At 41.0% G+C, this 15,916-nt stretch overlaps 1 protein-coding gene across 13 annotated transcripts in view; it reads right to left on the bottom strand.

Annotated features, from left to right (window-relative positions):
• Window positions 1-15,916, bottom strand: part of LOC139554852 (tropomyosin alpha-3 chain) — a 33,055-nt gene that overhangs the window by 10,213 nt on the left and 6,926 nt on the right. Inside the window, exons 1-9 of one of the 13 annotated variants that reach the window (XM_071368046.1) lie at window positions 11,645-11,965; window positions 11,169-11,389; window positions 8,872-9,005; window positions 7,489-7,606; window positions 6,988-7,058; window positions 5,617-5,692; window positions 2,299-2,361; window positions 1,445-1,514; window positions 249-677 (exon numbers count right to left, since the gene is read on the bottom strand). In XM_071368046.1, coding sequence (XP_071224147.1) covers window positions 550-677; window positions 1,445-1,514; window positions 2,299-2,361; window positions 5,617-5,692; window positions 6,988-7,058; window positions 7,489-7,606; window positions 8,872-9,005; window positions 11,169-11,300 — 792 coding nt within the window. In that variant the 5' untranslated portion in view covers window positions 11,301-11,389; window positions 11,645-11,965 and the 3' untranslated portion in view covers window positions 249-549. Of the gene's footprint in view, window positions 1-248; window positions 678-1,156; window positions 1,236-1,444; window positions 1,515-2,298; window positions 2,362-3,725; window positions 3,802-5,616; window positions 5,693-6,987; window positions 7,059-7,488; window positions 7,607-8,871; window positions 9,006-11,168; window positions 11,966-15,916 lie in introns of those variants that run through there. The other 12 variants (XM_071368045.1, XM_071368048.1, XM_071368047.1 and 9 more) reach the window with 12 other exon arrangements.

Raw genomic sequence — 15,916 nt, 5'->3', positions numbered from 1 at the left:
TAATGAAGCCTTCTGCTTTTCCCTTAAACATGGTCTTAATTCTAGTGCTAGCATGATGCTAAACCACAACGTGGAGGCAACATCACCGCTGCTCATTAAATCAAATAAAATGTACAATTTCTACCAAGACTACTTGTGGAAAAACTATGTGCACATGGTAAGAGAACCAGAAACAATTGTGTTTGTTGTCACTTTGAAGCTACCCTAGCTAGGACAGGCCAAGAGAGAATAAAGAAAGTAGTCGTGGACAGGTTTTTCCTCCTCCCTTTGTTAAATGTTTATAGAGAATCACATGTACAGAGTGTAGACAAAGTAGAGAACAGGGTGAAGGCAAGATGGAGAAAAGAGGAAATAGCAATACAACAACTACAGGCTTGAGCGCAGTGCATACAGTGACCCAAAGATACAATGACTGTTGCCCAAAAGGAGAGGGAAAGAGTTGAGGGGATGGAGGGAGGGAAAGATGAGGGTCACAATGAGTAATGAGAGAGAGTCAGTGGGGAAAAAGAAACAGGACAATAGAGTGAAAAGTACAAAAAGGGAACAGATTTAACCAAGTAAGGAATGAGTGAATATTGACAGGAGGGAGAGCGAGAACTGCACAGCCCGAGATGGATGTTCAGAAGGACTGAGAAAATTCTTGAAACCACAACAGGAGTGAGCTTCCCGACATTTATCTGAAAACAGAGGGGTTGAGAAACCGTCACTACAGATTCTGAGAATCATTACATGATTAGTAGCCATTGGGTATCACAAACTCTTTTCTTGTAGACGTTTAGTGTATTGTTGATAGGCAAAATTGCAAGCATTCAGTTATTCGGCTATTAGACTTCATGAACCACCCTTTAATGTCACACCACTCACATCACTGTTATTAGGTCCCCCCAAAATATTTTTGTATAAATACAGTCTTGGTTGACAGGTTTTGTAGCATTACTCAAGCTTTGCTTTTTGCATGATGTAGTTTGTCACGGTCTGCCAGCGCTTAAAAAATTTGAACAAATGATATGCGATGTTAGGTGACGTGTTAAAGCCAGGTGTTTTTCCTGGACACCTGACTTCCGTGCAGTGTTAGGGGAATATTAGATTTGCAGTCAAACCCCCCAGTCCCTGCACGACAACCACACACACACACACACAGTAAGCCTGTATTTACATGGAAGTCATGTCATTGAGGGCGTGGTCCAACTCCTCACTAATGGCCTTATACTTCAGTTTCTGTGCGTATAGCTCATCTGTTCAGAGAGGCCAAAGAGTGAAGGGATACATTTTTTTTTAAGAATAGGAAGATGTGTATAAAGAAAGGAGAGTGAGGGAAAGAAATAGCAGCCAAAGGGAAAGTGATGATGTGTGCTAATAGTATGATTAAGCCAGAACAGGACTTTTCCTGTAGAAAGTGCAGTGGGAAATACAGGAGTTTTAAGGCAAAGTGGCTGGATCCTACCTTCCAGATCGTCGATGGTCTTTTCCAGCTTGGCCACAGACCTCTCAGCAAACTCAGCACGAGTCTCAGCCTAAGAGAAGTCAAAACAAAGCATTCAATCAAGATACTAGACGACCTAGACTAAATATGTTAACTTGGGACTACAAAAGGAATCGAACCAAACTAAAATCACTTTCCGAAAAAAGGGAAAAAAAGTGACTAGACCAAACAAATGCAATGCACAAGACAAACTACAAACGAGACATCCAGACAAATAACAGATCGGAAACAAAAAATACCCACCTCCGATCCATTAACTACTATCAAACAAATCTCCTTGAGGAATTGAACATTATGAATTCTCCCCCCCCAATCGCCATGAGAAGCCACACTAGATACTATAAGGGGACGTCATAGACCGACAACGCATGAACTTAGATGGACTTCCCTGATTTTTGCTTGTGAGAGTGTCAACCATGTGCAATTATATCAACCGAATTAAGGAGGCCCCCCCCCCCCATTCTCTACATCAGGGTTCCCCAACCGGTGACCCGAGTTTCAAGATTTTATTTTAATGCTGGACATAACATTAAAAACCGCAGCAAATCAGTGCCAAGCGATTTTTGTTTTTGAAATCTGTTCCAAAGTATTCCCACGTATAGAGATATACAGTATGTGATCGTATACAAACATACGCAAGGTTAGAAATTATTGTTTTAGTCAGGATTTATATCCTTTTGGGCTTCTTGCGGTCAATTACCAATTTGTAATAATGTTTCCGCCCAGGGGGACCATTCCCTCCCAAAATAATAATCCTAATATCAGCCCGCGTGTGAATCTAGTGATGATACCTGCTCTACAGGTTATCCACTTACCTCTTTGAGCTTGTCAGTCAGGATCTTAATCTCTTCCTCATACTTGTCCTCCTTCTGGGAGTACTGTAATAGAAGATAGGATTGTCCGTTTAAAGTGCATGTAGAGCAAACAGACACTCACAAAAACATAAAAACACATCACCTCAATCTCATGTCAAAGACCAGTTTATCGATGCTGCAACAGGATTCTTAACATGCCATTATAATGCATGCCAATTTAGTTCAATAATTAGACGAATATCAAGGACAACCCCTGTGAAGTCAATAGCGCATGTGACTTGCATGCTGAGATTGCAATTCACGGTTGGACTGCAGTGTCGATTGCCCAATCACTGACTGCAAACAGAAATAAAATGGATAATGCAATAAAAAACCCACGTAATACATTAAATTGAAGCATTTCTATGCAAAACATTTATTTTGCCAAAGTTCTGAATATTTTTCCCCATAGGACAGGCCACTGGTAAAACATAAGAGGAATACCAGAACACTCCAGTCCATAAAAGATGGAAGTAGAATACCACTTATTTATTTAACCTTTATTCCACTGAAACAGCTTTACTTGTAGGGATGTTTACTGTGCATCTGCTCTGAGCACACCTGGACTTGCATATGCAAGAATGTAGAGGGAACAATCATAAACCTGGGTTGTGCTCATTAAGTCACACAATGGAACACTTCTTCAAATGTTTTGCAACCAAAAACAAGTCCCGGTAGTGTCCTGTTTCAGTATTTTCTTCTGGTTGGTGCCTAATGACCACAGACCTGGAAGAAGTGTTCAATTGTATGCCACTGCTGGGTCATTGGAAGATAACGATTACAAAGGGGGTGCAAAGGAACAATTCATTATGGCCGCATTTCCTCTTCAACATAAGAGTAACATTACATTTGATCTATATGTTATATTAGACCAAGCCCTAAACTTAGTATGGGTGTGTTTGTCCATGCAGGCCTTTGGTCCAATTAGAAATATGGAGATTAAATGAACTCTATGCCTCATGCAAGTGTGACCTTTCTAGAAATTACAAACATAGGCTGTAAAGGGCACTGATGACAAGAACGGATGTCTTGTGGTAGGGGGTATTCAAGCCTAGAATGGAGGTAAATGCCAAAGGGCAATTAACTACACAGACCAATTAACCCAAGGTTAACTGCCTGGGGTATATGGGTAAGTAGTACACACTGCCAATGTTGTTCAAGGCAGAGTCAATACAGAACCTTGTGTAGGGTGAATACAGCAGCTGCACTCAAATGCACATGCTGCTCACACAGATACAGTATTATATATCAACTGCAACACGTGCAAAGACATTTGTCAACACATTACTTACTAAAATCGCTTCTACAGTCACAAAAAACATGCCCACACACAGGTAACATGCTGGTTTAATCTGAGGTTCACAACCAGGTAAAATACCAACACACACCTTCTCCGCCTGGGCCTCCAGGGACTTAAGGTTATTGGTGACGTTTTTCAGCTCCTCCTCCAGTTCAGCACATTTACTGGATTTGAGGGGAGGTCGCCATTGAGTTTGTTTCAAGAGAACAAGGAGAGATGGCACAGAGGGTGACGAGGGCAGAGGGTGGAGCAGTGTAAAAAGGAAGGAAAGAGCAGCAGTGTGAAAACATTGGCAATATGGTTTAAGATAATTGATTGCGAGAGAAGACAGAAATAGAGTTGGCGGTGTGGCACAGATACAGTAGTTAGGGAACACAAAGAATGAGCGCCTTATGACAGAGAAAAGGCATGAGGCTAACCACAGACCCTTGACACTACCATATCTCCATATTAAAGTGAGACCACATGTCACAACAGGAAATCAGTTTAAGCAACATCCCTAGCGAAAGATGAGCTTATACGAGTAATGTTCACGGTCATTAGAATGGCATGCTTTAGGCTGGAGGTCCTTATGAGGGCATAAAAAAATGTGAGTAGTGCATGCTCGAGTTCTCATGAGTCAATTCTGAGTTGTGTTCAGTAGGGCACACCTTAGCAAAACGTTTTGCAACAGAAAACTAAAGTGTTTCTTACTGGATGAGTCGAGATGGCATCTCCCATTTCACCCAGCAATCCTACTAAACATGACCCTGAACTCTCTCATCGACTTGAGCAGTAGGATGTCACTTAATACACACTGGATTTCATGCAAACAGGTTGAGAAAAGAGTAGGGAAGGGAAAGGGAGGCAAGGTAGAGACTGACAGAAATAAGGAAAGAGAAGGCAAGGTTGAAGTTGGCAAGTCCTGGAGTCATCCAATGAAGACCACCTGTTTGTCCGGAGGCTACGAGTCTGAATACTTCTTTCTCCTCCTCACACACACGAATCACTTTCCCTGTCCAGCTATTGAGATAAATAGTTCCAACACTATCCATAAATCTCAAGCCTGATGTTCTACCAATGGTAGATTACACTAAAGCACATCTAGTCAGTTGAGCATGAACACACTCATACATCTTACACACCATGAAGAATAGGCATATTCACCAAACACACATACACAGTAGGGTGTCCAATCAAAAAATTATATTTTGACCAATGGGTAAATATATGTTAATAATCCTCTAAGAAAACCAATGGTCTCTATTATAAATTATTGGAGTTTTTACCCTTGTAGGATGACCAGATTTAGGGTGACTAAGAGGCCAGAGGGGGGAAAACAAGTACAAAAATAAGGAAAATAGCAATGCGTGAGCTAGGCTGGATTCTGTGCAAGAATTAACCTACTGGCTACCTGACAGGTTCCCTTTGCCATTGAGCTTGTCATCCTTCTCAAATCCACAGGACAAAAAAAACAGAGGTAAGATCGATAGAGTGAGACATGACATGTAGTATTTTTATATTTTAGTTTTTGCTTTTCATGGTCATAAATTCCTGTTCTTTTTAGAAGATTTCACAAAAAACAAGCATATCTCTGAAATGTCAAAGGAGCACTGAGTGTATACCAAGCTTTATATTTTCAAAGATTAGTACATTTAATTCAGCTCGTGTCACGCTAGTTTTGCTTATTGTGACCGGCAGAAACAACTTTGAAGACAACCACAAAATGTAGAATCCTCAAAAGTTATGAGAAACATGCAAGCTATGTCAACAGAGCTTGGTGCTTATTATCAGATGTATTAGGTTAAGAAATATGACTTACTGGAGAAAGTCCCCACTGAATGATTCAGAACACGAATAATCATATTTGTCTTGGTAAAATGTATTTAAAAACATCAGGCAGTGAAGTTACCACCAAAGCGTGTTTCCACCCACACTGAAGTAGAAGCATTTGCACCATACATATTCACGCCACAGACACACACAAACACACTCTCTACCTGGTCTTCAGAGGCCTGCAGGGACTTCAGAGATTGGTCGAAACCCCTCAGCTCCTCCTCCAGGGCCCTGGCTTTGCTGTTAGTGCAGGGAGGGGGGCGGAATCACGCATAAACATGCGGAGCGGGGGATTATGGAGGGTGGGGGGGTCATGCGTGGAATTTAGGTCGGACCCCCAGAAACATGCAGAGACAGAGGGAGATCAATTTTTCATTAGGATACAGAACCATTGTTATGCAAACACACTCGTTTATTCTCATGGCTGTGGGAACAGTGAGGATGGGGCCGGTTTGGGATGATACCGGCGGTGGGAAAGGTATAATACAGAACCGGATCATACACTTTCAAAAACTTGAGTTGTGTTTGATTTTGTTGGTCTGATAACATCTGTACTCCTTACCATGCTTATCAAATATCAGAACTCAAAATCAAACAGATCATGCACCTTGGACAATTTGTAATAATGTTGACTAGTTCAAAATGTCTTCTCCAGAATCGCTGGCACCAAATTTGGTATATAGCATCTATGGACGCACATCTTCAAAACGCTATGTTTTCCAAGACTCTCGCTCAAACAAGGCAATAAACTTGCATGAGTCCAACAGTGCCGCCGTGCGGCCAAAGATAACCATTCTCTGCAGGTTAGCTAGACTCAAATCCCTGAGCATGTGCCAAATTTCATCAGATCAAGAGCAATAAATATGTTCCCGTTATATGTGTGGCCGATTTGAACGTGCTTGCATATGTTGAGTCTTGACAGTGTTATGAACATGTGTCAAGTTGTTACAATACAAATAATCACATCTGCTTTACAATATATGCATTTATGTGCCAGGTCAAGCCCACTTGAATGTTTATTGGTCAATATGTTTGAGATGCTACCCACACTAGCTCAAACGGGGTGAGGGGCGTGACCTTTAAATGTTTGCATCTCCCATAACTTGTTATAGCGCCAATGTGGCCAATTGGCATGGCACTGCATGACATTGTGTGGCCCAGCTTTTCCGCTTGAACCTCTAACAATGCATTTGACTCTGGCCTGGTATAATTATGATGTAGACAGGGAATTGTTTAAATATAGTTCACAAATATAATCTATGTGAAAATTCACAATGCATGTCTGCATGAGTAGTAGTTGTGTGATAACAGTATGTTTAGGACAACAGTGCTACAATGCAGTACATGTTAAATGTTATATAGTATTCTGTGTAGTAGGTGTGTGTACATTCCTTAGAGGGAAAACGTCAGTATATCTAAATCATTTGACAGAATAATCTTTGGCCGTGTGGAACAGGTGTTAACGTACCACCAGCGTAGTTCTGCGTGTGTGTGTGTGTGTTACTATTGTGCAGTTCAATCATGTGGCAACTCACGCCTCAGCAAGCTCTGCCCTCTCCTCTGTGCGCTCGTGATCCCCCTCGATGATCAGCAGCTTACGAGCAACCTGTAGACACACACACAGGATTATTTCGTGCCAGTTGCAGACGGAAACAATTGCTCGCAAGATTGGCGCAGATGGTGTACAGGTGATGCATGTGGGGAGAGACGCCCATTTTGGATATAAATTGTGTACATATAGACCAAAACTGTACTAGTGAGCTTACAGCCTTACGTGAGAGGAAAGGTATGTGATAACCTCATCCACTTCTGTGTCTCGATGAGGACGTTACCTCATTGTGTCCGTGTGTGTGCTTATGAGGTAGTACTGAAGCAGCATGGCGTGTGTGTACATGATCTTACCAATTTTAAACACACGTATTGTATTACCTAACATCACCTTTTTCCAGAAATGTTGCACAACTATCCAAGGCTAGTTCAGGCACAGCAGGCAGTTGTGTTCATTCTGAGAACTCTGCCGTGTGTGATATGCTCACCTCCTCGTACTTGCGATCAGCCTCCTCAGCAATGTGCTTGGCCTCTTTCAGCTGGATCTCCTGTAGCTCCATCTTCTCCTCATCCTTCAGGGCTCGGTTCTCAATCACCTTCATGCCCCTGGAACCAACACAGGCACACATTATACGTATCGTATCGTGTAGGGATTCATTTGGCCTATCCTAACGTGAGAGCCTACCATTTTGTGGTAATACGCCAATACTGGATATTAGACTTTGGATATTTGTCAAACTAAACACACACTGTTAATATTTCACACTGTCAGCAGCATGTGACACTACATTTCAGTCTGGGAGGGACAATGGAGGGAGAAACTCAACGGTGCGTCAAAGAAAACACACATCCAATCAATTAACATTATTGGCTGGGCCAATAATGACTCATGTGGAGAGATAGCGAGATCCAACACACAATCGTCAAAGATACTGGTAACTAACCTAAGATTTATCGTCAGCGTCATTTACAATGGGAGCAAATGAAGCACAACTGGCAGAACAAGCAAGGTGGGCGGAGCCAAGCAAGAGCTAGTGAAATACTATTGGCGAGTTTAAGCAAGTATTCACATATTTCTGTTGGGGAAGAGTCTGAAGTGCACGTGTGCAATAACTCAATTCACCCTTGCACTCCTAACATTTTTTTGAACGTATTTCTATCTGTTCGTAACGTATTTTAGTTTAGGGTACAGAAAACAATATATCAATGAAAAAATTGTCGGCCAAGTTTCATGTAGCTCCATATTGTCCCACTTCCCCGACACTGGACTTCTTATCACCATATTTCAGGGGCAAGTTTTAAACAGATTTGCACCCCCTGTGATGTGTCTGAGTTTCCCCTTTTGTCTGTGCCATCGTTGCCATGTGCTTTCACTTCCAGACCAACAACGATGATAAACTGACAAGGTTAAGACATAATGAGCGAGGCCAAGACCCCTTTTCTCAATATGTTGTCTTACTTCACAAAGCCAATGTTAAAAAGTTAAGCTTCCATTGCAGCATAGGGCATTTTATTATAATAATAAATAATTTAGTGGGTGCTTATTCTTGTCCTATTTCACACATGCACAAGTGTATGTAAATGAATGCAGACGACACTTGCGTAAGCCATTCCCAACAGTTGACTAGGCTATGTTAGAGATACAAATCGGACTTTGTTGCCTTAGAGAAAGCCCTGGTTGTACATAATGTGGGCAAGACTAAATACATGTTGAAGCATGCTAGCAGACACAGCACTAACTTCCTTCATACTGGACATAGACATAAAATGGTATCCACGAGTTAATCTGACTCTGGAGAAGTATCCCTTAAACAGTGGTGTTTGGAGCATTACAGTGTGTGGGCCTCTTTTCGTTAATGTGTCCCACTGACCTCTCACTTTCATCCGCAGCCTTCTCTGCCTCTTCCAGTTTCTGCAGAGCAGTGGCCAGTCGCTCCTGGGCCCTGTCCAACTCCTCCTCAACCAGCTGGATACGCCGGTTCAGGGAAGCAACCTCAGCCTCAGCCTGTATCAGGGGGGAGAGTTGGGCTAAATGTCAGTATACTACGCAAATTTAAATGGAATTTACCCCAACCCTGCTTAGAACATACAGTACATAATTGTTTGTATATGCCATCATATAGGATTTATATAGTGCTTCTTCTAGTGCTCAAAGCACTTATCATTGCATCATATCACACCTCGTCCACCGATGTATGAGGCTAGACAATGTTCCAGTCAGATGGCCATTCATTCATTCATTCACTGATTTTCTCAACACATCCAGTACATGGGTCATGTTCAGTGTAGCACAACATTGCAACCATACAATATCTGTTAACTTGTATTCTCCAATGAAAATATATTGTGGGGGAAAGACAATCTGCATAAATGTTCTCCTACCAATTTCTTGTTAGTTTTCATGGTTAACCTTATTGAATAGAGGTCACTAGACTGGCTATAACAATTTGCCAGTGTACCCTGGTATACAGACAAATGACAGGAGAAAAGAGATGGCCATAGATGGACAGATGAGCAAGAGGGGAGAGACATGGACATGCATTAAAGACTAGCCATATCAAGCTAAAGGCCTCCCTCTACTCTTTAGCTGTACACCTACCATGCTTTCTGTGTAATGTGAGGTGGTGAAATGCATGGGGCGACAATTTCCTTCTCAAAGGTCCAGAAGAACGTTCATTGCAATCAGAGTTTAATTAGTGCTGGGAGATATACATTTACATTTAAGTCATTTAGCAGACGCTCTTATCCAGAGCGACTTACAAATTGGTGCATTCACCTTATGATATCCAGTGGAACAACCACTTTACAATAGTGCATCTAACTCTTTTAAGGGGGGGGGGGTTAGAAGGATTACTTTATCCTATCCTAGGTATGATATAGATATGCTAGATATGCATATCTATGTAGATATGCTGAACTTCGGGTTTATTTTTGCTTTTTTAAATAACTAATTGACCAACAAGTTCAATTATTGTAATTCCATTTAGTTAGTTTTTTCCCCCGTGAGCTCAACACATAATTTCTCTACAAGCATGAACTGTGGAACATTGTAGGAAGGTGTAGTTAACAGGCCATTCGTTATATCGATTAAGCGCAGAAAATATGGCAATTAACGCCAATGACCACAATCCATTGCTCCTACAGCTGCCTTTTGTGAGGGAATTCTATTACGCTAACCCAGGTTGAACCGGGCAATGGCCCATCACGTCATCGGGCCAACGCGTGGCAGGAGGAGCGCCCTTCTCAAATCAAACAGTAACGGTGATGTTGTCAAATCGGCAGCATGGTGCACCTATTTTCCACAAAATAAATATTAGAATGTTCTAGTTTTCGTTGGGGAGGCAGGTAAAGCGTTTATCAAAATGAATTACTTTTGCATGTGAAAACACAATCAAACTCATTACTACAAGTGCTTAATAATTACATCACTTTCGTTTTGAACAGACTTTTCCATCGGCAAAAACGGGCACTTTGCTCACATCCAGAAGGCAAACTGATTCCAAAACTAATGCAATCAACACTAGCCCGGTTCACCCTGGACATTAAATCAAATCCCCTCAGTATCCTTCTGTTAAAGTACCTGTCCAGTGAAAATCTCACTTAAATGTTCATATTCCGTTAACTCACAACCAAATAATGTTGTTGACTCATCCTATACTCGAGGCCAAAGCATAAATTGGAGAAAAAATTAAGAAGCTCTACCTCAGACTTGTATCAGTCACGTTTGTAACCGTTACGGAGACCACTTGCAAACGTAGTTTGGTTTTTAAAAGACAAAATACGTGCATTTTATTTAAATAAATTAGGAAATAAAAGTATTATGGTTTATTTTCTATACATTTTTGTTTAGCATTTAGTCATCCCCTCCACATCCATCCCTGGCTGGGTAAAGTAACAGAAGAATGTTGGATACCACTGTCCATCCTAACCTGCTACGAAAAGTAACTTCCGGTCGTACCTATATCGAATTGGCAAATCCCATGTCAATGGGCTCCTTGTAAGGCGGAGGTGTAAATGCATGAATCACGACCCAGTCCCAGTGGCAGGCTACATTGTTTCTTTTTAAAGTGCACCATCAACGCACTTCGTAGATCGAATGTAGACCTATCGACGTGCACATCTTGTCGAAATGCCTAAACGAATGTTGATTACTGAATATCCTTTTTACCTGTTCTCTTGATGTTTTGTCCACCTCGACCTGTCTCTGAAGAATTTCTGCTCTTTCTTCGGCTTCATCTGCCTGTTGCTGTAAAACTTTAATCTTTCGCTTAACCGCGTCGATGCTGTTGTTTCCAGACATTGTCTTGTTTGCGAGCGTAGGCTAAGCCTAGTTAGTTTTTTTCCTTCTCTAAAACGTTTCTTAGAACTTCGACTTCAGCTCGAGTTGTCCTGAAATGAAAAAAAAGAAAGAAACAACGCCCCACCAAGACGGGAAAACGTTGATTGTAGTAGATTAGTGGCGTGAAAATACGTTCTTCCTCCTAACAGCAGTGACTCAATAACGCACTAAAACGTGACAGGTCTAACCTACTTTCGTAAAATGTTATCAAATTAGCCTAACCCTGTGTTAGATGGTTTAGATAGTTCTCCTGCTGCTATAATCAGCTAAGATTTTTTTTCTACAGACGTGGCAAGTAAGCAAACCTAATTCATTGGCTTCCGCTTTCGAAAATGGGGGGGGATTTCTTTCTATTGCGCGCGGTTCTAACTTAATCTCATTCAAACAAACGAATAAAAAATGGCCTTGACAATAGATGTGCGGTCCAGTCTCTCCCTCCCCTGTCTCCAAATCACTATGCCGGCTCGTTTCCCCTTCTCTTTCCTTTTCAACCCACTTCCGTCTTGCGCCACACCCAGTCTAGTGTAGACAATTGACTGGAATGCTGATCCAGAGTCTGCCCCTAAAACTAGTTGGTCCCAAGACGAAAAGCAAAAATGATCCCGTGTCAGCGCATTGAGCACGATGTCTCTTCGACAGGAAGGCACTCCTTGTTATACGTGTCCTGATCAGGTAAAGTGACGTACAATTGATAAAATCACTCGCATTCCAAGCCACTCCCGGGGTAGCATATGAGAAAGTCCATATATGGGGGTATATTTGGGAAACTTCAGCTTTTATTAACAGACACCAACCTAGGCTGCAGGTAGTGTGCGTGTATGATTATTTCCCCAGTATTTTATCTAAATTGATTTGGTATTTGTTTGTGTTTGTTCGTGTATGGTGTGAACGTTTGACATAGCAGCTTATAGACATAATGATGGCTATGTCACACTGTATCTATACCCTGTCTAGAGTCTAATTTAAGTGGAATGCAATTTTCACCTGCATGAGAATGTAATCTCTACATCACGATGTAGTACACATGTGTGTGAACGTTGTACGTGTGCCTTCTATCTACAGGCTATTTTGTATTGTATGCCTACTTGTTCATCGTGTGTGACTACAGTATGTGCTTGGTATGTGTACATTTTTTGCTTGTCATCACATCGTACCTGAAGCCTGTTTCAAAGCCCTCCAGACACAGAATATGACGGTTTCTTAATTCCTTCATGTTTCACAACACCTGGAGGATGCCGAGACATGCACCAGAACACACAGACACATCAAGTCACTACTTGTGAACCATTTATGTGAATTTAGTGTGATATAAAACAATAACATTCGTTTTGTCTTGGTTGGTTTAACGATGCGTTAAAATACAATAAATATTATTTTTCTATGAAAATATTGGTTACATTTTTTGCCACACCTAGCCAAGCCTGTGCAGCAGGTCTAGATATTTAAATTATGCCTAATCTTTCCTTGAAATAAGTATTTCGAATGGAATTGAACTCTTTCGTTTCAGTGAATAAACACAGCTGTGAAGGCGACTATGTTTCAAACAGGCCTTGAGATGCAGAGTATTGAGAAATCCTGCTGTAGTCATAATTTCCTGGCCCTCCCTTCCTCTCTCAATCCACCGTCAATACCAGGATTGTGTTTATTAGGGCACACGCCTGAAAACATATTGCAACAGAAAAATAAAATAAGCGTTTCTTATTGGTCAAATCCAGGTAGTCCCTCTCCTTGATTTCTTCTGTTTGGTGCCTAACGAACGTTTGTTGTTCCCTAGTGAATGGTTTCAGTAAGTGGCTTTACATACCCTACATTACACATCTCTTATGTATATGTATATACTGTACTCTATATCATCTACTGCATCTTGCCATCTTATGTAATACATGGACCACTAGCCACTTTAAACTATGCCACTTTATGTTTACATACCCTACAGTACTCATCTCATAGGTATATACCGTACTCTATACCATCTACTGCACCTTGCCTATGCCGTCTGTACCATCACTCATTCATATATCTTTATGTACATATTCTTTATCCCTTTACACTTGCGTGTATAAGGTAGTAGTTGCGGAATTGTTAGGTTAGATTACTTGTTGTTATTACTGCATTGTCGGAACTAGAAGCACAAGCATTTCGCTACACTCGCATTAACATCTGCTAACCATGTGTATGTGAATAATAAATTTGATTTGATTTGATTGTCCACTTCCAGTTGTTACCGCCAAGTGTCGCTCCAGACAACGTTTGGCACTGTGAGCAAACTATAGACTTTGAGTTTCTGTCGCTGCGCATTGATTCTGCATTGCTATGCCCAGATGATCAATTTATAATTGTATAAGTAGGTCGAATTAGACGTTTGTTAACTATAAGTCTATTGACAAATTTGGCTACATCTTGGCTATTTCAGGATTTTATGTAATGACTGAAATTAAGACATAAAATGTAAATGATGTGAAGAATGATGTGCTTTGGCCGAAAAAGGGCAAAAAATATGTGTGCCAAAACGCAGTTTGACTGCAATACTGCGGCAAATCGCTGGGCTCTTCTGAAGCCACATTTTTGCTACTTCTATGTTAAAATGGTCAGTTAGCACTTAGCAAGGGATTATTAGTTAGCATAAGTTATGCAAAAATCTGTAAACTGTTAGCTGGAGTTATAATACTGAAATAGGGTGTAGTGGTAGCCTACATGCTAAAATGTGTTAGCGTTTAGTAGGAGCTGGATGCTAAACAATGGGTGTTTCTCAATATGCATACTAACGTGCTCCACATTGTCATGCTCCAAGTGCATTCTCTTGAGTAGGTTCTTGTGCGGACGAGAGTGTGGAGAATGCATAATTAAGTGATCATGCCAGAGAAGCCCGTGTTTGGAGGACATATTGGTACGGGTGTTGTCGAGGGCCGGCAAACCGTGCCAATATATCCTCCAAACACCGACTTCGAGGGCATTATCACTTTTATACAACGGGTTACCAACATATTCAAATAATGATTGACATATTTTAATTGAGAACGTTATTTTGATGAATTTATTCATACTATTTCATCCTTCCACAAGATATAGTCCCGACAAATCTAGGGTTGCAACCCAAGCCGGCTGGTCATTCGTTCTATCGGTTCAGGTGCCAGAGACCCAGTCGTTCAGTCTTTTGGATGCAACCCAGGTCGTTCGTTCTAAATGTTCCATTGCCATATTGCCTGATCACCTGGCATATAGAATGTGCTCTCTCGCCAGGACACTGTTGTTCAGAGGAGCTAGCCAACGACAAAGCTAACACGATCACTTCAAACTGAAGCTGGAAAGATTTCAAACTAGCTGCACTTAGTTTTGTTTGACCTGTTTTCTATTGATAGTTCTTTGTATATATCCATAAAAATTATGCTGATTCATGATTTCGACTGGCTGAGAACCTGTCTGTCTCATCCTGACACATTCATTACTATGGGACAGCTGTAGAATTTGAATATTGAAACAATGTCGCAAATGTCGGAGAGAGACAGAAACGTTTATACAAAACTCCGCTGTTGAAAAATAAAAGAGTCTAAAAAGAAATGTGAGATGAATATCTATGCTTTTTATAGTGGAGATCAAGTTTATAAATTGCCTGGCTGTGCTGATGAGACAGTGGATTGCGCAGTCAATTGTAAGAGAGTAAATATGCATTTTAAACTCATATATTTAGCCGGTGGTCATTTGTGGAATAGACACGGGCTGGATTGCAGTTTTAACCAATCAGCATTCAGGATTAAACCCACCCATTGTATAAAACATTACATTTGAGAAGCACTCGCCCTACTGTATTACCTCATGCTTCACCTCCCCAATCACTGAACCTTCTTCCAGCCAGGACAAAGGCAACAATATACGAAACAAGATATATACACAAAGCAAACGTTTTACTTCATAATTATCAGCTAGCTATATGTGAATCGTAATAATGTGGCTAACAAGTTAGTATAACAGGAAAAAATTACCTAAAACTAATGTTATGCAAGGTATATGTACATTTTTCATGGGTAGCCACCAATTCTTTGTGGCTAGCTAGCTATCCAGTTAGCCCTATTGACTTACTATGGACTTGGGACTTACACATTTACTGAACCATCTTCCAGCCAGGACAATCAAAATAGAGACTTAACAAGATATACACAAAGCAACAATGTTTCTTCATAACTATCAGCAAACTATATGTGAATCGTAATAATGTAGCTAACCAAATAGTTTAACAGGCAAAATTGACCTAAAACGAATATTATGCAAGATAGATGTAAATTCTTCGTGGGTACTTAGCTAACAATTATTCGTGGCTATCTGGCTAGATAACAGTAGTAGCTATCCAGTTAGCCCTATTGCCTTATTATGGGCTCGCAATCTATGGTATGTTGGCAGGTAAAAATGTCTAAATTAATTTGAGAAGTGCCCTCTGTGCTCCATTTACCATACTTTGATTTGGACTCATACTCCGACCCTTCCGTGCTCCAATTTGCGTACTTGGAGCACGGTAGTATGCATTTTGAGAAACACCCTTTGCCTTCAGCAGGAGTTGAATTTGTTTTAGCCATTAGCCTCTG

Source organism: Salvelinus alpinus, chromosome 26 (genome assembly GCF_045679555.1).
Source record: "Salvelinus alpinus chromosome 26, SLU_Salpinus.1, whole genome shotgun sequence".
Classification (NCBI taxonomy): Eukaryota; Metazoa; Chordata; class Actinopteri; order Salmoniformes; family Salmonidae; genus Salvelinus; species Salvelinus alpinus.
Note: the sequence above shows the minus strand (reverse complement) of the source record. Positions and strands in the feature narration are given on the sequence as shown.